This window comes from Festucalex cinctus, chromosome 1 (genome assembly GCF_051991245.1).
Source record: "Festucalex cinctus isolate MCC-2025b chromosome 1, RoL_Fcin_1.0, whole genome shotgun sequence".
NCBI classification, from domain to species: domain Eukaryota; kingdom Metazoa; phylum Chordata; class Actinopteri; order Syngnathiformes; family Syngnathidae; genus Festucalex; species Festucalex cinctus.
In genome coordinates this window covers 32,060,846-32,087,542 of record NC_135411.1, presented here as the reverse complement: position 1 = coordinate 32,087,542, position 26,697 = coordinate 32,060,846, and the positions used below count along the sequence as shown (strand labels likewise).

Below are 26,697 nucleotides of genomic sequence, written 5' to 3'. Positions count from 1 at the left end.
GAATATTGGAAACCACATAACGTGTGAGTTTTTAGTGATGGGGGGAACTTTTTTTGTCTGTCAAAAACACCTTCAAATTATAGTCCAATAGTAGAACTTGATTATTTCTTAACATATCTCCTAAATCGTTTGGTTTCATTTAACTCTGAAGCCCTTCTCTGATTAGCTGACAGTTTCAGTTCAAAATATCCGGGCTGAAATTCCGACTTGTGCTCCAAGTCGACACAGAAAATAGCGCAAATAGAACATTATACTTGCAAAGTGCAATGGAATCGGTCCCATAGTATGTAAAAAATGATTTTCGAGGTGTTTGAAGTGCTCATTCTGCAAGGATGTGTTCAAAAGTGTGCACATTCATGCTCTCCTATTCAACTTCCTTTGAAAAGGAAGCCACTGGCTGTTGCTGGCCAACCGACCACTTGCTGAATAAATATTTGTTAATATGAATCAAATAATACGAGAATAAATATTTCATATATTTAAGTAAAAATCTTCAGATAAATAAGATATGCACATAAAATATAAATATATAAAATGTAAAAGTTTTGGCACCTTTAGTTTAGTTCCCCTTTAAATGTCTTGCCGTCGCAGCAAGACTAGCTTAGCATCCGCAGCATTATGACTTAGCCTAGTTTAGCCTCAGTAGGGTATGACTTAGCATAGCACAAGTACGTGTTGAAAAGACGGAAGACTTCCTGCAGTTGTGCTGACCAGCAGGTGAACAGGGGTTGGGCCAAAGCTGTAGAAATCAAAATGTCACGTTTATGGATGCCATGTCCCTATTTGTGGCATTGCCGTAAACCCTGTAATATATTCATCAAATATAAAAAAAACAAAACATCTAGCATCATTACTTACTTAAAAGATGAATTGATTTAGTGTAAAAAATGATGTTTCTTGATAATAAAAAAAACAACAACAACAAAACTATGTTGTTTTCATATTGGGTGCCTATTCCAACTTCAAAAGCTTTCAGTGGAAAATATCAGTTCTGTATGGCACATTTTGGAATCCAATCAATTTTGTTGCAACATTATGTCACGTCGGGAGGGTAAAATGGCGCCCGTGCACGTTACTTGATTTCTACAGCTTTGGGTCAGGGCTTGTGAAAGTGGGTGTCTCTTGGGGTGTGCGCGCTCATTTACATGAAACTACAGGTGTGTGTGTAATATATATATATATATATATATATATATATATATATATATATATATATATATATATATATATATATATACACATACACACACACACACACACACACACACACACACATACATTTGTACAGAGAACAAATATGTACATGCTCAGAGGTATGCCAACACAGTTCTTTTCTTCTCCTCCACCTCACCTGTAGTGCCCTCAAAAGTCCTGAGATGCCACAGGGCACCTAGCGTTTAGCTGTTCTTTAGCAGCGTCCTGTCCTCAGTCGGACAGGAAGTGGAAGCAGCGAGCGTGGCGTTGGCGGCAGAGGAGGAAGACGCAGACGAGCAAGAAGATGATAAGGACGGCTGCGCGGGGAAGCAGAGGAGTTGTCCCGCTTCAGTTGGAAGCAGCGAGCACGAGCGAAGGTCCACCGTCTGCAGGGACGGACAACGGCGCAACAGCGGGACGCTCTGCTCAGTCACCTTCACGCAACCTAACACACGCACACAATGGTTACATGCTCAACATATTCATCAGCGGGGAAAAAAATGGAAGGTGAGTGTCGGTGTACCTGCAAGATTGAGGTGCGTGAGGGTGTGTCTGAGCGGTGAGGCCGGCGCAGCCAGTGTGGCGACGCTATGGTCCGACACGTTGGCGCAGTGGCTGAGGTCCAGCTTTGCCAAGCGTGGCACGAAGCGCACAAGCAGGCGGGATGCCGCGTCCGTCAGGTCCAGCCCGGACAGCCGTAGCTCCGTCACGTTGTGGAAGCGGCCCACTCGCGGCTCTGCGCCGCCGCTACGCGCTGGAAAGCCAAAGAGAGGGACTGTTTAAATAACCACCAAAATCAACCCTTTGTTGTGATTTGGGAGTCAGGAATGAGCAAATGATTCATCATTCCCTACGCCTTTTATCTAGTAGGGATGTAACTATATCCAAACATGCTATGCTATCACGATATGAAGGTAACAATAGAATTCACGCACACAGAGTTCTTCTACATAGTGAATCTGTTCACAAGCTTTACGTTCCCCTTCAACTGAACATTTGTGTGGGTAAACATAGAAGTGCCAAAACATGCCTTGTGAAAATGAAACTATACTAAGAAAAAAAAAACAAAAAAACTAGCCGCCAGAGTGTGCTAGTACAGCACAAATGGAAATTAACCTGACTTTTTTTTAACAGATGTGCTGCTTTTCATTAACTTTGCTCTCACGATGAATTCTCACGGTATTTGTGAGTTCACAAACCCCAGCGGATACATCTTGTACCGCTCCCGTTGATTTCCACCTATCCAGAGTGATATTGTGTTTGGGGCGGGATACGCGACTGACGAAACCAGGAAGACAGCGCTGACGCCGGAGCTAACAAACAAACTTAACATGGACGAATGAACGCTGCAATTAATTCTGTTCTCGCAGGATTACTCACCGTTTCCTTGTTGAATGTTGAACAGCGAGGGGCACTTCGTGCATTTCTAGCTAGTAAGATGTTCGTGCTTTTCCCCTCTTCGGCAAGAGCGAAGACGAAATTTTCACCCATGGCCGTGATTGGTTAAAACAAAATATGTAGAATGACGCATCGTCCAATCAGCTCAAATTATTGTACAGAATGTTCCCCCTTTCCCGACCAAATTACTGTGGAGAGGTACCAGATGGATATTGCGGAGAACTCACTTGAATGAAGCGCATATCCACCTGGCTATTGCCAAGTTAGCCTTTCATAGCGTGACGCTGACTTCATGGCGATGCTGAGTGACACCAGAGCTAGTACGCCAAAGACAGGGAACTCTGCCGTCATGAGGTGTTCGTTTACACAATATAATCTGATTCCAAGAGTTGCCGTAAGTGACTGATCATTTATTTGAACAATATCCCTTTTGTTCAGCAGCTTCTTGAGGAGGTGCATCCGGCAGACAATAACTCGGCTTTTTTTTTTTTTTCCACATCTACGAATGACTTAAGTGCTCACCGAGCCTGCAGATATAATTGTATCTTAAAATGCTGGGTATAATTCAAATCTCCAGTAACTCAGCTTTCTAACATCGGATAACGTTCGACCAGGGTGGCGACGTGCATTCCCCCGCTATTTTTTTTTTTTTAAAGATGGCGGAGGGCCATCGGAACATCAAGGGGTTCTTAAATGTAAAAACTTTCTGCTCACTCTGGTGGGAGGAAGCAAATCTATTGATGTGCCCTCAGAGAAACGTCAGACTGACCAGAACTGTCCAGACCACAATGAAGAAAAAAGAAGAGAGGTCAAGATGATGCTCCTTTTGTTTGTACAATAAAAGCGCGCTTCCGGGAGCTATCACCTTTGGGGGTGGCATCAATTATTTGCGGAAATTCACCACTGTAACCTGACTTGGTGCTTATCCCTCACCACTGTATAGAAATGACTCATTTCTAGTAAAGCCTGTATGGCACTAAGGAAGCGGTATGCTCACCTGTCCTGTTGTCGGGGGGCAGGGCCAGCAGCTCCCTCAGGTGAGCGTCCTTCAAGTCGTCCACGCCGCTCAAGTCCAACATGCGCAAACATGACCGCACGCCCTGACACAACGCCGACACCACGGGCCACGCCACGCCCGCCACCGTCAACTCTGCCAGGCCTGCGGTGCATGTCACACACAAATACATACACAAATTGGATGTCAAAGATACAGACATTGTAGACCAGTACTCACAAACATGGTGCCCATGGGCCTATTCTAAAAATATCTCACCAGTCACAATAATTCAAATGATTATTTTTTTGGTACAAAACTAGAAAATGTTTAAGCATTTGAAAATATTAAGACCAATTAAAAAAAAAAAAAAAAAAAAAAAAAAAAAAAAGACAATAATTATGCAAGTTCATTTTGGACCAAACAGAATTTATGGATGATTAATTTTTTTATTTTTTTATTTTTGTACAAAGCAAGAAAATGTTTAAACGTAAAACAAGTAAAAAAATATTAGGACAAATAAAATTATTTGAAACACTATATGCAAGTTCCTTTTGGATGAAACAAAATGTATTATTTTAAAATTTAAAAAATGCGCAATTGTATAAATTTAAACAACTAAAAAATTTGTATTCAGTTTTATTTTTACGATTATGCTGATTTTGCAATTGTGTAGTGTAATAATTAAAATTACAATTGAATTTTGATTAATTGCACAGCCTTAAAAGTGATAATTTGACAATTTAAACACTGGCGGAGATTTATTGAAATAAAGTGCATTTATCAATTTCCTAATTATAGTGTGAAATCATTAATACTTTACTTATTTAGCCATTTTTGGCAGTCGAACATTAATATTTTACCTATAATAAATTTGATATTTTTGATTTGATTTGATTATTTTTCATGTACAATTAGTACCTTTAAAAACACATTTTGCAACTTGCTGTCGACTGAAAATGACATCAAAAGTGCTCAGGTAAAATTACAGTTCAGCTTATGAATGTCTCATGACCAACCTAGAAAACAGGTGAGCTGTGATTGGTTACCTGAGGCCTTGTGATGTCATTTTTAGTCGACAGCAAGTTGCAAAATGTTTTGAAAAGGTACTAATTGTATGTGGAAAAAAAAGTAAAGTATCAAATTAATTATAGACATTATATTAACTTTTTATTGCTCTAATGGGCTAAATAAGTGAAGTATCCCTTTAATATGATCAGTGTCTTGTCACCAATTAATATCAACTATTAATGAATCTCACATTCAAAAAGATTGCCAATGCCTGTTCACTTCTGGCTGCTCGCATTCTCTGTCACTCACTCACTCACAAGCACACACATCGAAACTGACACGATACAATGTAGCAAGTGCATATGGGGGATAAAGCCAGAGACAAGAAGTGCACATGCGAGAGGGAGTACAACGCAGGAAACGTGAGCTAGGACAAGCTAGTGTGCCACGAGAGAGGCGGATGTGCGAGTGAGAGGGGAGGAAGGACCTGGAAGGCGGCTGATGAGCCAGAGGAGCTGCTTCTTGGAGATGTTGGTGTGTCCCAGGTTGAGCGAGACGGGCTGCCTGCGAATGATTCCGCTGAGCATGGGCGGCGTGATGGAGCGCTGTCGGCTCAGGTCTATCCGACTCCATAGTCGCTTGTCGCAACACCTGCATCGTCACGGCAACCACATAAGGCGTTACTTATGACTTTTGGGGAAGAGTGCAGTGATTCCCAACCAACAGGAAATGATACAATTTCGTGTCATTGTTCTTAAACGCTTAGTCATTAACTCCAAATTATTCATCTTTATCACTGCCATCCACAGTATCTATGGCAGTGACGTATCATGACAAGCCGAACAATTAAATACACTTTTACTAGATGGCAGGACATACAATTATGAACGTATGCATTCACTTCTTGGACCCGTTTTGGTGATGTGCCATGAGATTTTTGCAACATAAGACAGAAGAGATTCATGTTTATTTTGTTTCGGTAGATGAGAAGTTTTAGATTTCTCATGATCAAATACAGGGTGTTCCAAAATGGTTGACCCCATTTCGTAGGCCAATAATTTTGACAATTTTCGTTGGAATGACCTCAAATTGTCACAGCCTGTGTAGAAACGTTTCAAGTTTTTGTGTGTAACGTTTGGCATTTCTATCTTTTCAGGTTAAGAAAAGCCGTTCACTTCAAAAGAAAAGACATTTTGCGTTGTTAAGAGTATGCTCGGACTCAGTCACCGAAGACAGTGCAGCGTATCTTCTTCACAAATTTTGCAAAGAAGGCACCAACTACAAAACAAATTAGGACTTGGCACCAAAAATTTCAAGAAAAGGCCCCTTTTTGGCACGAGCTCGAATACCGACTCGACGTGTGCAGAGTCACAGGGGCCGCTCATATTGAACATTTATGAAAATCTGTCATAGAACCTACAAATATTTGCACTTTTCTTTGTAAATTTAACTAATAAAACTTGTGACCTTCAACATAAAGTGTATTTAGTTTAATTAAGATCCATCAAGTAGTTTCTGAGATATGGCCATTTAAAGGGGGTCAACCATTTTGGAACACCCTGTATATGTCAGGTACACATTCTCACACACATCCTCTTCGTCCCGATAGTTTATCAGCGTTTTTTTGAGGGCATTTGTCCTCATAGTTGGTTCTGAAATGGGTTGGGGTCATAACCTTAAGTGTGTACAGTGTTTCCTCGTTCATCTTTCGTGGCATCGCTGTTTTTGCGGATTTTTTAAAGTGTGCTTTTTTTTTCTTTTCTTTTATTAAACAACGTGCTTTCTGGTTTGTTCTTTTTTTTTTTGGTATCTCTCGAACTCTACGTCTGACCGGGGACTTGCGGTCATCCGCAGATTTGTCTCGATGAGACCTTTCCAACGGCGGCTGTCCCGTCACTCCACGACATTACATCCGGAGATAGAAAATATATACTGTGCTGTATAACAACTGAACTAAAAACATAAACACTTTTAATGGGGCAAAAAATGATTGTAAATAAAAAATAAAAAAAATGATGAATGAAAAAGTATAAACTAGCCCTAAACTAACCCAAGCTTCCCATCCATGGCAAACCATCTGTAGTTGGAAGTCACCATTTTCAAATGCATGGACGACGACGTCACGTCTACTGTAACCAAGAGAACACATGCATAGTAGACCAGACGCAGCTTGGCTATTCCAATGTTTGGTTAAATTGAGAAAAGGAATATAGCACCCATGACAACCCCAATGAAATTCCATTCGGATTTGGCCTGTATATTCTGACTGAGGTGTTTATATGGAGTATTTTCATTCACTTTGGTCATTCTGTTTCATCCTAGTCTTCATGGAAATAGGAGTGTGCATATGTCCCAAACCTGTCCCATATGTATCTACATCGGGTGCAACATGATTCAAGGATTTTAAAAGCGGAACACTTTGGTTCGATTCGATGGGACTGATTCGTTTCGATATGGTACAGTTGAGTTGGAGAGGGTATGATGCAATTTCAGTTTCTTGTTGTCATTTGACATGCATATGAATGGACATGTCAGTACTGTAAATACGCCATTTTATCTCTCCAATAAAACTATTAAATACATAACGATATATTTTAAAGTGTAACGACTGGAATCCGTTCAGTGCTCTCCTCTTTTAAATCAAAACTGATTTTCTGATTCAAATAGTTGCTTACACTCAAAACAGAAATGCTTTTTAAAATATGATTCATCAAAAAAGAAATAACTGACAGATTATACAGAAATAGGGCGGCACGGTAGTCGAGTGGTTAGCACGTCCGCTTCCCAGTTCTGAGGTCTCCGGTTCGAGTCCAGGCTCGGACCTACCTGGGTGGAGTTTGCATGTTCTCCCCGTGCCCGCGTGGGTCTTCTCCGGGTACTCCGGTCTCCTCCCACATTCCAAAGACATGCATGGCAGGTTAATTGGGCGCTCCGAATTGTCCCTAGGTGTGCGTGCGTGTGAGTGTGGATGGTTGTTCGTCTCTGTGTGCCCTGCGATTGGTTGGCAACCAGTCCAGGGTGTCCCCCGCCTACTGCCCAGAGCCAGCTGAGATAGGCGCCAGCAGCCCCCGCGACCCTTGTGAGGAATAAGCGGTCAAGAAAATGGATGGATGGATTATACAGAAATAACTTAGTTGCAGCCTGAGAATTTTGCTGCTGAGCTCCTTGTTGGCCTTGTGAAAAAAAAAAAGTACTGAAACATTCTGTAGTTGGACCTTTCAAAGTTTACACAAGGTCAAACATCAATTCAGTTCCTTGCATTTTAGGCTTATCCTGCAACATCACCCAAAAGAGGCCCAATGGGAACCACTCGCACGGAGTATGATTGGACGGACAGACGGCGGGACTGACCAGCGGCTCCACGTGCGACACACGCGCATGCACAGGCACAGCTCGCGCTGGGTGATGAAGGTGAAAACCCGCAGCCATTCGTCGCGCGTCATCACATGGGCGCGGCCCGAGTCCAGTGGCAGGCAGCTGGGCTCGGGGCAGGCGGGCGGCGGCTTCACCAGGTGACGCTCCATTTGGATGGGACGCGGCGGCGACGGGACCGCGGGAGGGCTGCGCTTCATCACATGCGAACGCCCCGCCGCCCCCGAGCAAGGAGACGCTGCTGTGGCCGACACCAGTGGGCCGCAACCGCCACCTCGCCCCCCGTTGGAGGTGGAGTTCCTCTGCCGGGTCTTGTTGCCTTTGGTCCCTCCCCCTCCCGCCCCGCCATGTCTGTGAATGGTCAGCAGGCTACTGGCGTTCTCCTTCTCGACACGAGCGCGTCCGTTACGCGCCTCCTGCGCATTGCTGCGCTGGGAGGACGGAGCCATCTGATTGGACGAAAGCGGCGAGGGTGGCGGGAGGGATGAGTTTTTCGCGACTCTGTCCGAAGGCGGCGGCTCGGCTTCGTCCTCGTCCATCATGGCAGCTTTTCTCCCACGCGGCGTCAAGGCTCCTCCTTCTGATCCGTCTCCTCTCCTCCTCACTTTGTCTCCCACCCGCTCTTCCTCCTCGTCTTCAGACTCCTCGCTGGCGCTGAAGCCCAACTCGGCCAGACGCCGATCCCGCTCGCTGCGGCTCCTCTCTGGCCGTCCCGGGCCGTTGTTGCCGTGGGTGACGGCAGGAGCCAGCGGCTCGGGCGATGAGGGCGAGGAGGCTCCGCCCCCACGCAGCGAGTCGTCCGAGTCCGACTCCGAGTCCGACTCGGAGCTGGAGGACGAAGACGACGACGAGTCGGGCCGGCGCTCCAGCAGACACATCCTCTTGAAGCGTTCCAGTTTTTCCCTGTGGTGCGAGCGCTGATCTGCGCTTGATGCCACGCCTCCTGCTCCATCGCCCATCGCTGATGAGGAGGAGGCAGAGCCCAGAGGAGGCCCTCCAGCTGAAGAGGTGGGGCCGTTGGACTCTGCTCCTTCCTGTTTGGGCTTCTAAAGCAACAAGCAAGGACGCACGTCAGAATTAGTGCAAGAGAACCATAACAGAAGAAAACATTTCGTGTACCTTTTTGAGACGCTTCTCGTGTGCACCCTTCATCTGAAAGAAAAGACACGTTTAATGTGAAGGAGGCGAAGAAGTGACCTGCAGCTTTAAGATCTCAGATTTCTTCACGACAATAGTCGTTACCCTGATTGGATCAATGCCAGAGGGTTTGGGGAGTCATCTTAAGGGGGTCAACCAGAGGTCAAGGCACGCACAGTATATGTGATTCCATCCATAAGTGTCTTTTCGCACTGCACTTAGAGCACAGTGAGCCATCAGCGAACCATTCATTGTGCCTGTGCTGCGAGGGTGTGAGGACGGAAGGCGCAGCGGCACTCATGGTGCCGCTCCTCCAGCTGAAAAATATTCAAACTCAGGAGCGGCGCCGCAGTGATGTCAGATGGAACATCGAATAGAAGACGGCTTGGGGGAGTGATATCAGAATGCTAACAGCAATAAAACAAAATAACAGCAGGAAAAGCAAATATCTCTGGCATCTTATTCTCTGAATTTTATTTAAACCAATTAAGTATCAAAATAAAACCATACAGTGGTGAACGCCATTATCCTGGTCACGTGATGACGCATCCCGTGCGTAAACGAAAGCCGCCTTCGTTCATTTCAATCTAAGTTTGCTGACATAATGGGCAAGAAAAATACCCTCTTCTATCCTAATTACTGCGCCAATTCTGATCAGAGTAAAATCCTCAACACATCAGGGATCATGTCCTTCCGTGTGGGGGTTCGCCTCTCCTAATGTGGGCTAAAGCGTGCTCAGCACACATGTAGCTTAGCCTGGGTGTTTCCCCGTCCAGGTTAGGGACTGTCCACAAATTACATTTCCAGAGTGAACAATGTCAATGGTGACTTGACTGGTAACACGCAACTTGTAGACGGTCCCCAGCTTCGACTCAATGAGCTGGCCGGCTGAATGTGTCCTCCTTATCGGCCGGTTTCATCTTCACTTTCGGCTGGACACAAATGATTGGCGAGTGCTCTGTACCGCTTTTGAAGAAGTGCTTCTTTGCTATAAAACGTAAATTCACCTTTGATGTCCGCCGTGGGATGCAATAATTCCTTTGAGTTCTTTGTCACTGGCAGCCAAGTCATTCAATGTGTATTTTACACGTGATACATCACGATGATAGCAAGACTGTCCAAAATGGCCGATACTGTACTTAATGCAAAAATATTCATTAAAAAAAGTACTATAAAATCATGATTGCTCAACATACATTGACAATTTTTTCAGGGATGAGTTGAAATTAACCATTTCACAGAATATCTGGTTAGATTTTCATAAGTCTTGTGTTCCTTTAATCTATGATTTGGTATGCAACTGATGCATGGTTTATTTTGTGCACTGAATATATCAGTGTTTTGAATTTGAGATAAATTGTATTTTATTTTTGCAATGGGAAAGGTTGTTCAGTGAATGTGTGTCTGAAACTTGTGGGCTTCCCCTAGACTCACATGCACCTTTGTATGAATGTTTGTTTGTCTAATTCAAGGTCTACCCTGCCTCTCGCCAGGTCAGCTGGGAGAGGTACAATCTCACCCGCAACTCTACAAAATGGATGGATGGATAAACTTGAGTCGCTACAGGAAATTGTTCGTGGAAGCAGCACTCATCACTACGGAAGAAAATGACGAAAATCGTTGAAGGTGTGATGTGCACAGTGCCACCTTACCTTCTTCTTGGGCCCGCCGTCAGAGGGCAGCGTCTCCTTCCTCCTCTTGTGGCTGCCGTCCGGCCTGGGTGCCTCCTTCTTGGGGGGCGGCTCGTCAGTCAGCTTCCAGCGGCCCAGCTCGCCGTTGTCCAGACGCCGCTTGGCCAAAATATCCGCCTGCTCCTGCAGCCGCAGACAAGAGTGGCAAATGACCAGGCTGGGATCGTAATGACTCTCAAAACATTACTACCGCTAAATTTCAGCTAATCGCTCCAAAACCTTTTTTTTTTTTTTTTTGGTATCCAATAATGCATCTTTGATATCTAGCTATCATTGCCATGTAGTGTCTGACAAAACAATTCAATGCAGTGAAATGAAAATTATAATAGCATAAAAACCTACAAAAGAAATTCCCTGGCTAAGGGCTACTGCATTGCCAAGTTTGTGTACGTGTGAGCTCTATGATTCCGCAAAGAGGAAGTAAACCCAAAAATTGTCTTTACAATATGTAGTTTGCGGCCCAACTAGGCTACAAACAGGAGTTTGAGGAATATTATGTTTGTGGAATATGAATTAAGCAGTAAAATCCACCTGTTCTTATTGATCTTCTCATGTTCCTTTTGAACATGTAAAACGTGAAGAATGATGACATCTACTATATAAGGTTTATCTTCTTTTAGCTCTTTTACTTCTTATTTTTCTGCTACTTGTTTATATGTTCAATAAAGAAACAACAACAACAAAAACACATCTCAGAGGGCGGCCATTTTGCCAAATGCTGTCGACTGACAATGACATCACAGTTGCTCAGGACTAAGGTAACGACTAATCACGACTCAGCTTGCTAATGTCACATGAGCAAATGAAGAAACAGGAGCAGTGATTGGCCATTAGATAAGCCCTGAGCAAATGTGACGTCATTATCAGTCGACTTAACAGCAAGTGATAAAATGGCCGCCTCCTGAAATTTGTGGAGCACTGTGACAGAATGTTAATTCACACTACTCCGTCACGCCATTTTGTATGGGTGTCCGCATGCCTTAAAGATAAATTATAGTGGACTCAAAATTGTCCACAATGCACTTAGAAAAGTAGCAAACATTGATAGTCACTCAACCGGTTGATATAGACCACAATGCATGGCGAGTATGAAAAAGTAAATGGCGCAAGCGCGAGAATCAAAGCCACACATTAATTATATATACTACGGAAATAATTAATTCGTTTTGGTTGGAAATATGTACAACAAAGGAAACAAACTGTTTGAAAACATTTTTATTCACAATAAAGATGGAGCCAGTCACTCACCTTGCTAGTTTTTCCCTCCTTGTGGCACTTGGGACACTCCCAGCAGTTGGGAATCTCGTCATTGATGATGCCTTCTGCTTTGCCCATCTGCCACCAACAAAGCACACGCAAACAAATCAAGCAGAATTCCTGTGGGTGTCGCCGGACAACACAAGTGAGGGTGGGACCCACCTTGAGACAACGTGGGTGTATGATTTCGTTGCAGATGGTACATTCCATCAGGCTCAGGCTGAACTTGTCCTCGTCACCCTCCACCGTGTCCTCCTTCCCTGCCTCACCGCACGCCAGGCACACCGCCGTGTGTGGTAGCACAGGCTGCACACAGAGGTCAGAGGTCACAGGGTGGCACCCTTGGCATCATTTCTGGCCGGGACTTCTACCATGGCTCTTCTACCATGGGTAAGTACTTTTTTGTTTAGTGTTATTTTGTCTTGTTTAATTTATTTTGAGCTTGTTTTTTTGTCTTTTATATGTCCGACCCATGTCAAGTTATGTAGTTAGCAAGCTACCCTCCCCAAAAAACAGTTTGCAATTTTATTATTATTTTTTTTTTAAATATACCGGATCTACCTTGATGTTGACACCTGACTTCCTGTCCGGCTCGTGTAATTCTTCAGCTTCATGAAAATTCGCATGCAGAATCCAGAAAAAAATAGAAAACTTTCAGAAACCTTCCGCAACTGATATATACTGCAGCTGGGGTGAATTGACAAGCAGACTCAAATGTTTTCTATTCCCTTGCGCGTCTGTACGGATGCCGTTTCGTATCCGTTATACATTCAGTATGAATTGGCGAACCTGTAACGTCATGAAAAGATATCTCGCGCGGGGAACATGCAACATTGTGTGACTAAAATTTAAGTTTTTCCAGTTATTTTTGACTGAATAGTTTTTCGGTTATGTTTTGACTGAATAGATGATTCATTGTGCCAGCAAGGGTTTTGTAGTAAATTGTTTTTTTTCAGATAATATATCCAATGCCACTCACTCAGCATGAATAAATTGGACAAAAAAAATACAATCAATGTGATCTTACTCACAGATGATCGGCATCGGCAGCATAAAACCCTGATAGGCGCATCCCTCCTTTTGATGTCTCGCACATGCAGTTTAACTTGTTCCAAGATAATTCTGAAAGTATTCTTGCCCCTCTTTTCTCTCTCAGGCTTACACAGCTCTACAAACAAGGTATAAAGTGTGCTTGCTTCAAGCTGTCACTCCCAGCTGACACAAATCATAAGACAATCGGAAGTCTGCATTTTTTTGTTGCAGCATGCGAGTCACATCAACCCATCAATAGACAGATGGCCCGCCATACAAGGTATCAATCATTTGTTGTGCATTCTCAGGCACACTGCAGCTGCCTGGTGCCGACCTGCTAGCTTGGGATTCGAGACCTTTCATGACTATTGTGGAATAACCTTTTAATAAACTTTTTGAGAGAGAGAGAAAGAAAAAAAAACATCCCGTCCCTCAATTGTTAACAACTAGGGCTGCCAAGATTAGTCTACTAGTCACGACTAGGTCGACAACCAAATCCGTCAACAGCTAATGTAAAAGTCAACATCATTATTATTTTTGCTCAATACTGCCTTGTCTCCTGCTGCTCTTGCTGTCCGTCAACGTGTCTGTGACACACATGCACAGTTGTGGTAATCCAGCTCATCTGGCGTGTAGTAAACAGAAGCATTGTGGCAGTGTCATGGCTATCAGAGTCTGAAAGATAGGGGTGTATTTCAGCAGAAATAATTAGATGCAAACCTGTCTTTCATGACATCACAGTAGTGAAAAAAAAAAAAAAAAAAAGAGAGGGAAGGACGTTGTGGCTAATGTCTGATTCTATAGTATTTCTGACAAATGGACAGTCGTGTCTAGAAGCTTGCCTTAGCTAGGACACACAGGTTACAATGAAACGTCATACAGTGTTTGGTTGTGTTAATATATTGTACTGTCTACTATGAATTAGGAAGGCATTAGACAGGGACAGCTACTATATGGCCGCAGTGACGTAGAAACACGACATCATCATCTTCTAAAGCAGATGAAGAACAAGTAACTTCTGTTAACTACGGGAGTACAGAACCACAGTCATGGCAACTTAGTTTAGATTTTCACAAAGGTTTAAAGGGCGCATTAATCCATTAGGATTGTATCTTTGCCTACAATAAGACACAGGACTCCGGTTAAGATAAGCCATTGTAAGATTAAAAAAAAAAAAAAAAAAAAAAAAAAAAAAAAAAAAAACCTTACTGCCTGCACTCGGCTCAGTTTTCTGATGCACTTGGAATAACTTGACGGCACATTTAATGATGTCCTGAATAGGGGTGCTCCATATCATACCTCCTATGATATTGCCGGTGTATCGTTTTGGGTGATAAAGATACGAAATATCGCAATATTGACGTGATGACATAATCCGTAACATCATACGTGTTTGCGTCCATTTGGACATACACGCGCCGTTCTTTGCTGCATTGAAACAATTTCGGAATGTGCGAGGCTGTGAGCAGCCAATTCTGTCGCGTCTTCAGCAAAGTGGGAGTCAGCTTCCTTTGGCATGTGGAGGCCGTTTGGTTACAAGAGGTCAAATATGATGCAAAAACATATAATCGTTTGCAAATTGTGCAGGAAAACTATTGTTTAAGAGGACACGCTATGTTAAGCGTAAAAGTGAACAAAAGTTCATTGCTTGAGCACTCTTGGTTAGACAAACTCCTTATGAGAGAAAAAAAAAAAGCAGACGGTGGTTGGACATTACTTAAGTCGTGTATTTTTTGGCCAAGATAAACAATCCGTGGTGGTTATTTTATTGTAACCGGTATTGACGTGACTTTGATGCTATACGGCCATTAAGCTAACGTGCTTTCAATGAGACGCGGGTGTGCACGTTGCTCTTGCGCAGTGGCCTAAACGTACACATTTGTGTTATTCATACCCGCTAGTAATGTCTACAAGCAAATGTAAAAATATTGTCACCGCAAATTTCTTTGAAAGATAGTGATAGCATTTTTAGACCATATCACCCACCACTAGTCCTGAGTTTGTGAGTGGTCTGAGCAAAGCAGCGAGCTCGAAGCTCCTTTCCAAGTGCACCCATGACGAGGGAATGGCGATTTTAGGGTTGACGAGCTGTCTAATGTTCATGGTCTTGGTTTTTATAACATTTTTTGACTGGTTCGGCTTAGAAGGAAGAAAAATAGCAAGAAAACCTGCAAAATTGTGAGGTAAAACTGCAATATATTAAATTATGTTCACAAAAGAAAACCTGTGATAGAGTGAAGCCACAATAAATGAATCGTAAGTCATGCCACCAATGCAGCCGTGGCTAACAATTGGCTTGTGGACAGTGATAATGCTAGCTTAGCAGGGGCTTGTCACCCTTGAAAATCAAAAACTTCATCTGCCAATTAACAGCTTCAGCTCCATCATCAGTATGTGTGTGTTTGTGTGCCTGCGTGTGCGTGTCAAGTCTGTTTCACTCGTAGAGCCAGTTGCCATGGAAACACAGCATCACTGCCTGTTGGCCTACAGCTTGCATTCCATGCTATTTGAAGAATCTTTGTGCGCATGTAATGATGTCACCATGTGAATACTAGGCTGTCTGTGTATACTTTCCTGACATGTTGGCACATTTGCGTTGCATCAAAACCAGGGGTGTCAAACTGGTTTTCCAAGTGTTAAGTTTAATGTTAGCTTCCCAAAATGCAAATGTTTTGTCTGGTACGCATTTCAAATCAAACAAAGGCATATGAAATATCTAGTTTTTAGGAAAGTGAAACACAAAGTTTGTCTTTTTAGGAAATGAAGAAAGAGAGAGAGATGGAGGGAGAAGGAGAGAAAGTGAACAAAAGCAAGCAAACAAACGAGGGAGAAAGAGAGAGATGGAGAAAGCGACGGTGAGACAGTGTGAGAGTTAGGACGTGGGAAAGAGAGCGACTCAAAGAGGGAGTAAAAGAGTTACAGGAAGAGAAAAAGAGAGTGAGGAAGAGAGGGAGAGAGAGAGACAGAGAGAGAGAGAGAGAGAAAGAGAGAGAACGGGAGAAGGAGCAAGAGAGCAAAAGAGTGAGAGGAAGCGGAAAAGAGAAAACAAGTGAGGGGGGGACAGTGTTTGCGTGACAAAGACTTAACGAGAGAAAGAAAGCATAAGAGAAGATGGGAATGAGACAGATTAGAGTGGAAGATAGAGTTGAGAGTGGAAGTCTGAGAAAGAAGAGCGTAAGATGGAGAAAGAGCGATGGAGAAAGGGAGAGTGAGAGAGCAAGAGGGAGTGAAATGCACCAGGAGAGACCGTGAGAGGAAATGAGTGAGTGAGCAAGAGAATGAAAGAGAGCGAGAAGGACAGAGTGTGGGAGTGCGAGAATGGCTTTAATTTTTTTGTGCTAGCTGTCTAGAAGCTGAGCTGCAGTGCGTTTGTTTGCTGCTTTGGCTCGTTGCATCTTCCATGCTGGGCCCGCGTTTGTGGACTCCGCAGGATTTGTTGCTTTTTGTGCATTCCCGTTTGCATGTGGCGTGCATCTCACCGCTGTGCACTGCCTGAGCAGGCAGGACTGCTTCATGCGGCCGGGCCCGCCGAACTTCTTCATGTCCTTGCAGAAGTGACACTCGCCGCACTCGCTGCGGGTGCACGCCTGGCAGCGGCGGCACCGCGTCCTCCTGCGCCTCGCCCCCCCGCCTAGTGCCTTACTGCCCGACATCCCACAACGAGTCAGCTGCAATGATAACAACAACAAAAAAATGCATCATTCAGTACGCTCGCCATCTTGGTGGTATTTCCTCAAAGAAACACGGAAAATGCTCCAGGACAAATCAATCCGCTATTGAAGACTGATGTATGGGACAAAGACTTTGTAGGAGCAAGTGACATTGTTTGCAATGCCACGCTCGTTTTTCACATGGCGATTCAGAGAACCCCTCGGAATTTCATCCCATATGAGCTGATAGGTATTTTGAACTGAAACTTGTCAGCTAATCAGAGAATCCTGGACCAAATAAAAGGGTCAAAAAGGTCTGTTGAGAAATAAAGTACTTCAGAGCTGCAATTAATGATTTTAATATTCATCTCAATTATTTTCGGGTTAATCCATTTTTTTCCCCACCTCTTCTTCAAAAACAAGGCATTATTTCAAATTGATGGTGTAGAAAATGTATAAATTGATGATAATTCAGTTCCTGGTTTGGCCCGTAAGTAAAAGAAGATGGTTGCAACTGTCTTCTTTGAACAAACACAATCAGTCTGCTTTCATTGGACTAGAAAGATTGCATCGTATTCAGGTTGAAGTGTCCTTTCCAACCAGATGCAGCGTTTGAAACATAAGTCAAAATGCTCTAAAACAGCTGCTAATGCAGGGAATTCTGCACTCAGAACGTCTGCAGGTTAAGTTAAATAAAAAATAATGAAGACATGATTTGAATTTATGGTTTGGACTGATTCCTTCTATTTCAAATTATTTTAATGAGAGTGACAGATATGAAGATCAAAAACCGAAACATTGCTGTTTGTTTTTACAGGTCGCCAACATTATGAGCTCAAAGCTTGTTCCTGTGATTTCGTGTGAAGATGCTAACATTACATTGCTACTAGTGAACACTGGGTCACGTGATCAATGGATATCACAAAGCAACCTGCTAATGGTTAGCGATGCAAGCACCGCTTTTAGACTGCAAACTGCCAACGCGCACGCGCGCGCGCACACACACCCCTCCGTGAATGGAGAACATGGGCTAACAGGCTAATCCCTTAGCATCGCCCTAGGCAGTCTCTTAATTCAGAGGACTCGGGCCGTTGTTGTCACTTACCTCTGCCTATCAGCTCGCATGCTCGTGGCTCGCACATTAGCAACAAGATTAGCCGTCCAGCCAGCTAGCTGTGTTAGCTCGTCGTCAGTCCGTCCGTCAGCTTCCTTGTTTGGTGTCGATGAGCCGCGCGCCGCCGCCTCACGCGAACCCCATGCTGCCGCTCACCGCCGTTGCCCCCAGCTAGCTCCAGGTCAGCTAGTCCCGCGGAATCGGCGTGTTATCAAGAAGATATTCAATCGATATTGATGATGAGGCGAAGGGCGCAGTGCTGTTGCTGCTGTGAGACGAGCCCATTCACCCCCTCCTCCTCTTGCTCTCGTCGCAGCATGCGTGCGCGCTCTACTTCCCAGGCTTGATCACCGCACGTGAGCGTTGATATCCCTCCGCATGATGTAGTCCCAATAGTCTGTCTCCCCTTCCGCAGTCGCGCACTTTTTTTTTCTGTTTTGTCCCGACTCCCGACCCCCGACCCCAAGCTTTATTACGTATTGAACAAATTAAAATTGAGCTTTTTTTTAGTGTTGGTGGGTCGGGGTTATTGTGCCTTTTTGATGGACAAGACACTTGGAAAGTGAAAGTAAACAGGAAGCGTGAGAGAGGGGGAATGACATACAATATACATAAAAACATACACAACAAATGAAAGAATAACTCACAAAAAAAAAACGTGATCATGAGAAAAAATATTTTTTTTTTTAGGGGGCATTGAAATGGGAGCACATTTTCAAGATTTTGATAATTTTCCTGTTTTAATCCTTCTGTTGTCCTCAAAAATTCTGTTACATATGAGCCTGTGTGTGAATCGGGTCTTTGACCCCCAAGACCATTAGGAGGGTTAATAGATTTCCTTCACCTTACGGCCACGCGTTTTCGTTCAACGTGCATGAGCACCGTGCACGTTTTTGTGTCAATTAGCGTTTAAAAAAGCTCTATATATGTATGTATATATATATATATATATATATATATATATATATATATATATATATATATATATATATATATATATATCAGCACTCACACAAGCTTACATCATGTAAGCCACATACATAGTCTCCCAGGCGGAGAAGTGAACCCACGCCAACCGGCACCGAAGCCAAATGACGGTTCCACTCCCCCATCTTGTAAAAAAAATAAAATAAAAATACAAGCGCTCTTAAACTAAGAAATATTAAAAACACCAAAATGAGAACACAATGTTAAAGTCTTGACAGCCTTCTTATTTTTGTATCGGAACAACACTAGTTTTAACTTTACAAATTTACATTTATGAATATAAAACTTATCAAGATATATTAAGACATTCATCAAATAATATTCTTTTTCAAATGAATTGCCATATTTAAAAAAAAAAAAAAAAAAAACATTCTGCAAGGAAAGTTCAAAATTACAAAAGATATTGTCCAAGATAAATTTGCAAATGTCTTGCCAAAGCTTGCGAGCATAAGTACATTTACAGAAAAGATGCACACGAGTCTCTGATTGGGATCCACAGAAGGTGCAGTTCAGATCCTTATCACAACCAAATTTTACAACAACAAAAAAACACACACAAAAAAATAAGGATTTCACAGGATAACAACGACGAATAATTTTCAAAGACATTTCCTTCACCCTTTTCACTAAAAGGAATTTCTAAGGGAGGGTCCAATTTTTTTTTTTACCCCAACATAAATATTTTACACGACAGTTCCAGTATGTTATTATAGGTGAAGTGACACAGATACGATGGGCAAATGAATGACTAAGCTAAGGCTCGCCTTACTGGTGTGTGACGTCACATGACCAAATGCATTACGGGACTTGAAGTTGTCTCCACTATAAAAAGATTCGATTCACAAGAGTCACAGTGGACAAACAAGAGACACACTAGAATTGAGTCAAACATATTTTACAGAATAAGCGGTGGCGTAAAGTCAAGTAAAAGTTCTCCTAGAGAAACAAGTATAATTTGTATCAAAACAACCCCGAACCCCATCGACCCCAATCTCGCTAGCAGTTAGCATGTAGTCACTCGGCTAGCAAGCTAGGCTAGGCTAGCGGCGTGTAATTGGTTGACGTGCGCCGGTCGGCTCGGCTCGTCCATCAACATTCGGGTGCTGTTCGGACGGAACACACTCCCCAGCGAGGCAGCGGCGCGGACTCGGCGAACACGGATCGGAGGCGTCGTTGTGCGTCTCATCCCGCGAGTGAAGATGATTAAGCTCTTTTCCCTGAAGCAGCAGAAGAAAGACGAGGAATCTGCTGGAGGAAACCGAACTGGAGCCGGCGGTAAAAAAGCCAGCGCGGCCCAGCTGCGAATACAGAAAGGTGCGCTCCTTCGCCACCACACAAACACACACATTCACATCCCTCCGTGTGTATTAACGCGTGTACATGTACGTTGACCTGTTTGGATGTGATGAAACACAACTGCGAGCTCGTCACTGCTCCCAAGCCAAGAATACACTCAGCTAGAAGCTAGACACAGAGGCTAACTGCTAAGCGAGCTGACTCGCGCTAGCCCAGTCTCCACTTGTGTTTATTAATTAAACTATCAACAACACACACGCACACAACATGTTTCACGACTGGCTAGTTGGTTAGCAGCCTTACACCGGCTCGGTCTCAGTAGTGCGTCCTTTGTGCTAAACTGTTAGCATACATGTGTCCTGCTCTATTAGCATCCTGACGTCATGACACCTGCAGGGGTCACGTGAGCAGACCACACCTGCCAGGTTTCGGGGCAACTCTCCGAACTCTAAGTACTAGCAGACCCGTCACCAGAGCCCAGGCTTAAGGGGGGCACATGAAATGCATGGGCGGGCCCAATTATTGTGAATACCATACTGACAGCATTAACTTGCCCAATATATTTGGATAAATTTATGTAGCACTGTCGTGCATCTATCCATTGAATGGCGCCCGCTGACAGTTTTATCATAGACCGCATTTACAGTACACACACATAAAGTAGACTGCAGTGGCGTCGTGAGTATGTTGACGCCGCAGCCATATTGGATGAGGCAAAGTGAAGCTATTTGTAAAGATGCCTCCTTCTGTTTCCCCTTGGAGATGTATCATAAAGCCACAAGTCATTGGATTAATAAGGAATTATTATTACCTTTGATTATATTATCCCATTCAAAGTCAATCTTACTATTTTTGCCGATGTAATGGCAAATACAATTGCCACATCCAATAGGGCGGATGCGCTGACATATTGCTTCGAACGGGCCACCTGTTTGAACGGTGGCGGCAGCAGTATTGTAGATGCCAAAACGATATGTGGGTCCCGTAGTTTTTTTTTTTTCCAAGTGACTCTTTAGTTGCCGACACGAAAGTAGTTTGTAGTATGTCCCTCACTTGTCTTGTGCGCCAGCGTCCTCAGAAACATGCAGCTTCACTTGTGCAAAATGAACATGACTCTTGCATTGCACGCAAACATTGACATATTTGTCGCGTATGCGTATAAGTCAGCGTAAGGCATATCTAGCATTATTTTCAGTAAGACTGTGATGGCTGTTGCAGATAACTACAACTATTTCTTCATATTGTGACATCTTGCAAGAATGCCGCCAGAAAACGTTACTTGGAAATGTCACCCTTTTTAGTTGACTTGTACAAACGGCCACCGTTGGCCGTAGCCGACGCCAAAAAACAGGAACAATTCGGCGAGGGGCGAGGATTAGAAGCAATGAACTGAAGCAGCTAACGCAAACGTAAATACCTCCGACACCGCGAGACCTGTGTTGCGTTTACTGACACTCGGATATAAGAGTGCTAAACCGAATGAATGGAAAAATATAATGATAAAAAAGGAGAACCATTTTAGAAATCCATGCCTCAAATGGGCGGGCACAATCATCTTGGTGGGCGGGCACGGACCCCTATGGTGACGGGTGTGAGTACTAGTGACATCATTTCCTGTGTTTACATGCTAAATAGTTAACAAAACTGTTAATGTGGCATCACACCTGTGTATGGTGGCTAATATTTTATTTTAAAAGTCATGTTTCATATATCTATAAGTTAAAACCACCAATTTGAAGCTGCTAACAGCAGTGTCTTATTTTGAAAATGAGTTTTAGACAACAACAAAAATTACAAAAAGGTTTTATTTTGAAAGGGTCCGTTTCAGACACTGACAAATTGACAGGAAGTTTAAAATGTGTATTATCTAACACACACAACTTGAACCTACCAAAAACAGGACGTGTTTTATTTTGACAATGCCCGTTTCTCAATATGAAGAATGCAGTGTACAGTCACATGTACTCTCCAAGTACAGTCTTCTTAAAGTGATACACCACTTATTAATCATTTTCCAGTATTAGGTTAGGCATTGTGTACAAAGAATAAAAGTACAAATATTTCTGGCATCTTATTCCCTGAATTTTATTTTAAACCGATTTAAGTATCCAAATTTGAACGCACCTGGTCACGTGATTGTGATGACGTATCCCGTGCGTAACCGGAAGCCGTCTTCGCTCATTTCAATGGTAATTTGCTGACATCATGGGGAAGAAAAAGACATCTTCGATCCCAAATACTGCGCCATTACTGTTCAGAGTAAAGTCCTCAACACGTCCGGTTTCATTTCATTCCGTGGGGCGGTGGCCGCTCCTAATGTGGGCCAAAGCGTGCTTAGCACACAACATGTAATTTAGCCTAGCAGCGTGAAAGTCATTCGGATGTTTACCATCCACTTCGACTCGCCGCCGGCTGGATCTGCCAGTTTTATCCGCCTTTCGGTGTCCTCGGTTGCTGTACTGCTTTTGAAGAAGTGCGTCTTTGTTGTAAGGCGTAATTCCACCTTTGACGTCCGCCGTGGGACACGATAATTCCTTGTGAGTTCTTTGTTGTCACTGGCAGCCATATAATTCAATGTGTATTTTACGAACACGATACGTCACGATGATCACGTGACTGTCCAAAATGCTCGATACAATACTTAACGCAAAACTATTCATAAAGTGCTATAAAAGTGCTATAAAATCATAATTGCTCAATATAAAGTGACATTTTTTTTCAGGGAAGAGTTGAAATGAACCATTTCACAGAATAGCTGGTTAGTTTTGTGTTCCTTTCAGAACATTTTCCCAAAGAACGTCAGTCTTTGTGAATTGAAATGCCACGTTAATTTCACTGCCGACACTTGAGATGTTTATGTGACAGCAGCACGAAATGCATCTTGGGATATTTTCCTTGCCAAGCCTTAACAAGTACCCAACCAATGCATGCTTAGTTTAAGATGCCCCACAAGACTATCTGAGTGTTCCGTGCGTTCTTGGTTAATATATATTTTCAACTGGAATAGTACTCGAACCGCAACTGATGACATGTCACGAGATCACAAGGACGTAAGAACGAAAAGAATGCCAATTGAGAAAAGGCTGAAGTTTCAGACATTGGGTTAAACCTGCTAAAAACAGGAAGTGTTTTATTTTGAAATGTGTGCTTCAGAGTTGAAGCTGCCAAAGACATCAAGTGTTTTATTTTGAAAATGTCTTTCAGACATCAAGTTGAACCAGCTACAAACAGTAAGTGTTTATTTTTGCAAATGTGTGTTTCAGACATCAATGAGTTGAACCTGCCAAAGACATGTGAGATCAACTTCCCTGACGACGACGACCTCCTCAACTTCAGACTCATTATCTCGCCTGACGAGGTCTGTGCATGTGTGTGTGTGTGTGTATGTGCGCATTTTGTGTACACACGTTGAATGGTGATGGTTGTTGTTGTTGTTTGTTCTTGGTCTATTAGGGTTTTTACAAAGGAGGAAAGTTTGTCTTCAGCTTTAAGGTCAGACCCAACTTTTTTTCTCATCACCGTGGCAAATTGGCAACGCTGTTGTTTATTTGCGTGCAACATGTGTGAGTGTGACATGTGCGTTGCAGGTAGGCCAGGGTTACCCTCATGACCCCCCTAAGGTGAAGTGTGAGACGATGGTGTACCACCCCAACATCGACCTGGAAGGAAATGTCTGCCTCAACATTTTACGGTGACCTCACTTCCTGTTTGCGAGTCATCCCATGCTTGTGTGTTTGAGTGTTTTAATGTGTGCGTGCATGTGTTTTTGTGTTTGTTTGTGTGTCCATGCACAAACAGGGAGGACTGGAAGCCCGTGCTGACAATAAACTCCATCATCTACGGCCTACAGTATCTTTTTCTAGTGAGTGACTGGCTACTTCCTGCTTGTTGGAGTCATGTGACCACTGACATCATCATGACATGATTTGCCTGTGTTTCAGGAGCCCAACCCCGAGGACCCCCTGAATAAGGAGGCAGCCGAAGTCCTGCAGACGAACCGCCGCCTGTTCGAGCAGAACGTCCATCGCACGCTGCGCGGCGGCTACTTAGGCTCCACCTACTTCGAGAGGTGTCTGAAATAGCTCTGCCTTCGCCTGCAGGAAGCAACCAAGGACATTTTCGGAGGTTCCAGCCCCGCCCCCTTGTCACATTTTGTTTTTCCCATGACTCAGCGTTCATCATTCACGCCCAGCAGGACTTGGGGGTCAGGCGGGCGGGTTTAAGGGGTTTATGGGGCGGGGCCCGTGAATGTTGATGGCATCATAAACGCTTTGACTTTTCATTTGGCAGGAGGCCACGCCCCCTCCCGCCGCAAACTCCAAACAGGGCCCATTAGTGGGTGGTTGTCAGGCAGTAGGAGGGGCCGGATGAGTTTTGAGTTTGCTGTGGGGGCGGGGCTACGGCGGTGGTGGGCAGAGCCAGTGCTGAAAAAAAAGTGGGGCTTCTGGGTTGACATGTACATGAAGACTGCAATGATTGATGTGAATAAAATATCAACTTGAACGATCACTTTTGGAATCTTTGCTGCTGCTGATGGGAGGCGTCACGCAGTTGTTTGGATTTGGGAGGGGTGTGTCGTTACATGGATTGTCATGGAGCGCCATAAGATAACTATCCGTAAATGTTGAAAAAAATAAGTGCTGCTTGCCACTGGTGGACGGAAAGTGATCATTTGCTGAGTTGACGTACATCAAAAATGATGGAATTACTTCAGTGAATGGATATGTACAAATGTACTTTGTTTAAAGGGGTACTTGACTCATTGCGCCATTTTCAACAGTAAGAATATTTTGTCTGTAATTAGTGTGATGACCATTATTTTTCATGAAAAATTATCCATCCATCCATTTTCTTGACCGCTTATTCCTCACAAGGGTCGCGGGGGGTGCTGGCGCCCATCTCAGCTGGCTCTGGGCAGTAGGCGGGGGACACCCTGGACTGGTTGCCAGCCAGTCGCAGGGCACACAGAGACGAACAACCATCCACACTCAAACGCACACCTAGGGACAATTCAGAGTGCCCAGTTAACCTGCCATGCATGTCTTTGGAATGTGGGAGGAGACCGGAGTACCCGGAGAAGACCCACGCAGGCACGGGGAGAACATGCAAACTCCACCCAGGAAGACTGAAGCCTTGACTCAAACCCGAGTCCTCAGTACTGGGAGGCAGACGTGCTAACCACTCATACACTGTGCCGCCCTCTTGCTTCATTAAGTAGGAAATTTGAAACTCAAATTTTGATGCCCCGCCCCATCATATAATATGTCAAAAACTTTAGATTTTTTCCGCACTGATGTTGGTGCATCCTGGGCACTGATCAGTATATATTACTGGACAGCTCATAGGCCAAGACTTTTGAAGCCGCAAGGGTTATTACCATATTACCAATTTACCACTGCCAAGAAATGTTTCTCAGCATACGATTCTATACAATTACAGTATCGAAGTTGGAGAACATTTGAGACAGTACTTAGTAGAAACAATATTTTATATTTGTTAAACATAAACAAGAGGACCTCAGACATTTTACAACTTGCCTGTAAATACATTTATAAATTATATACTTAATATTTACAGGAGGAAATTTGTATATTTTTTTTAAATTAAAGAATTATACCTGTAATTCAACAAAAGATGCCTCTGCCAAATCTAATACTGTAGTCTAAGGAATTGAGCGATAAAAGAAAAAGGGGGTGTTCAGAGCAGCACATGCCATGGACCCCAGTTTGCCTCCCAATTTGCTGACTGGGAAGTAATTGTTGAAAAAAATAGCGACCATATAGCAGGGCAGGACTGCCACAAAAAAAATGGGCACTGGTATTATTTGACTTATGCCCACCGGCCTAGCCCAGCCAAATTCCTGCCTAACATGCAGTTCTGCCACTGATGTTTATTGATGTTTCAGTTTGCTATCCAAATTGGAACTGGATTAATGGCCAGTTCCCTCTAAATTGTGGGCCAGTCTTTTGAGGTAAAATATAGGAAAATAATTATTAAAAAGCCCTGCATCTATCCCAAAGAGGCTGGCCCACCGGGCATCTGCCCTGTATGTCACATGGCCAGTCCAGCCCTGTCCCAGTAGTCCGCTCGCAAGATGGGAGGGCTAAAATGGCAGCCCTTTGGCTTCAACGGCTTGCATGTAATGCGCAGCCCTAATATATACAGATCAGTGGCACGGATCTGTCTTTTTTTTTTTTTTTTTACTTCCAGGGCCCGGTTGTTCAAAACTCAGTTATATCTTTAACCACTGATGGATAATTATTTAAGCTGACCTGTAATGTTGGGAAATTTCTCCTCTCCCGCCCCTTCCTTCTTCGCCTTGGAACATGTCGCCCGAGGCTAAACTGCCACCTGTAGGTAACACTTGTGCGACCACAAGTCACTTTGCCCAAACACAAGCTCGTGCAAAACAACGCAATCAGACCACAGTACTTCTCCAGCTTTAGTAGAAAATGTATTCCAAAATAACTAGTATTGTAATCTACATTAATTCTATATGAAAAACACAACATAAAGACACAAACAGTATATGTTTGGTTATCTGTCTAAAAAATAAAAACATAG

General features: G+C 43.6%; 2 protein-coding genes across 2 annotated transcripts; one reads left to right on the top strand and one right to left on the bottom strand.

The window, feature by feature from the left end:
* Positions 1 to 1,225: 1,225 nt before the first annotated feature.
* fbxl19 (F-box and leucine rich repeat protein 19) lies at positions 1,226 to 18,238 on the bottom strand. Its single transcript, XM_077529763.1, has 11 exons — positions 17,842 to 18,238; positions 16,566 to 16,754; positions 12,217 to 12,360; positions 12,046 to 12,132; positions 10,759 to 10,920; positions 9,089 to 9,121; positions 7,949 to 9,015; positions 5,085 to 5,248; positions 3,590 to 3,751; positions 1,718 to 1,948; positions 1,226 to 1,639 (listed from the first exon to the last, which is right to left on the bottom strand). Exons 2-11 carry the CDS (start codon positions 16,737 to 16,739, stop codon positions 1,398 to 1,400), a joined length of 2,466 nt encoding a protein of 821 aa, XP_077385889.1. The 5' UTR covers positions 16,740 to 16,754; positions 17,842 to 18,238; the 3' UTR covers positions 1,226 to 1,397.
* Positions 18,239 to 19,638: 1,400 nt separating this feature from the next.
* ube2m (ubiquitin conjugating enzyme E2 M) lies at positions 19,639 to 24,642 on the top strand. Its single transcript, XM_077530329.1, has 6 exons — positions 19,639 to 20,151; positions 23,397 to 23,491; positions 23,587 to 23,625; positions 23,721 to 23,824; positions 23,932 to 23,995; positions 24,075 to 24,642. Exons 1-6 carry the CDS (start codon positions 20,037 to 20,039, stop codon positions 24,213 to 24,215), a joined length of 558 nt encoding a protein of 185 aa, XP_077386455.1. The 5' UTR covers positions 19,639 to 20,036; the 3' UTR covers positions 24,216 to 24,642.
* Positions 24,643 to 26,697: the final 2,055 nt, after the last annotated feature.

Bases quoted from the DNA above. Each gene is read 5' to 3' on its own strand.
- ube2m (XM_077530329.1), top strand. From the start codon at position 20,037: ATGATTAAGCTCTTTTCCCTGAAGCAGCAGAAGAAAGACGAGGAATCT. The intron at 23,626-23,720 runs GTCAGACCCAAC...TGTGCGTTGCAG, and splicing joins AGTTTGTCTTCAGCTTTAAG to GTAGGCCAGGGTTACCCTCA. The intron at 23,996-24,074 runs GTGAGTGACTGG...CCTGTGTTTCAG, and splicing joins GCCTACAGTATCTTTTTCTA to GAGCCCAACCCCGAGGACCC.
- fbxl19 (XM_077529763.1), bottom strand. From the start codon at position 16,739: ATGTCGGGCAGTAAGGCACTAGGCGGGGGGGCGAGGCGCAGGAGGACG. The intron at 9,016-9,088 runs GTACACGAAATG...TTGTTGCTTTAG, and splicing joins ACGAGAAGCGTCTCAAAAAG to AAGCCCAAACAGGAAGGAGC. The intron at 1,640-1,717 runs GTACACCGACAC...TGCGTGTGTTAG, and splicing joins CACGCACCTCAATCTTGCAG to GTTGCGTGAAGGTGACTGAG.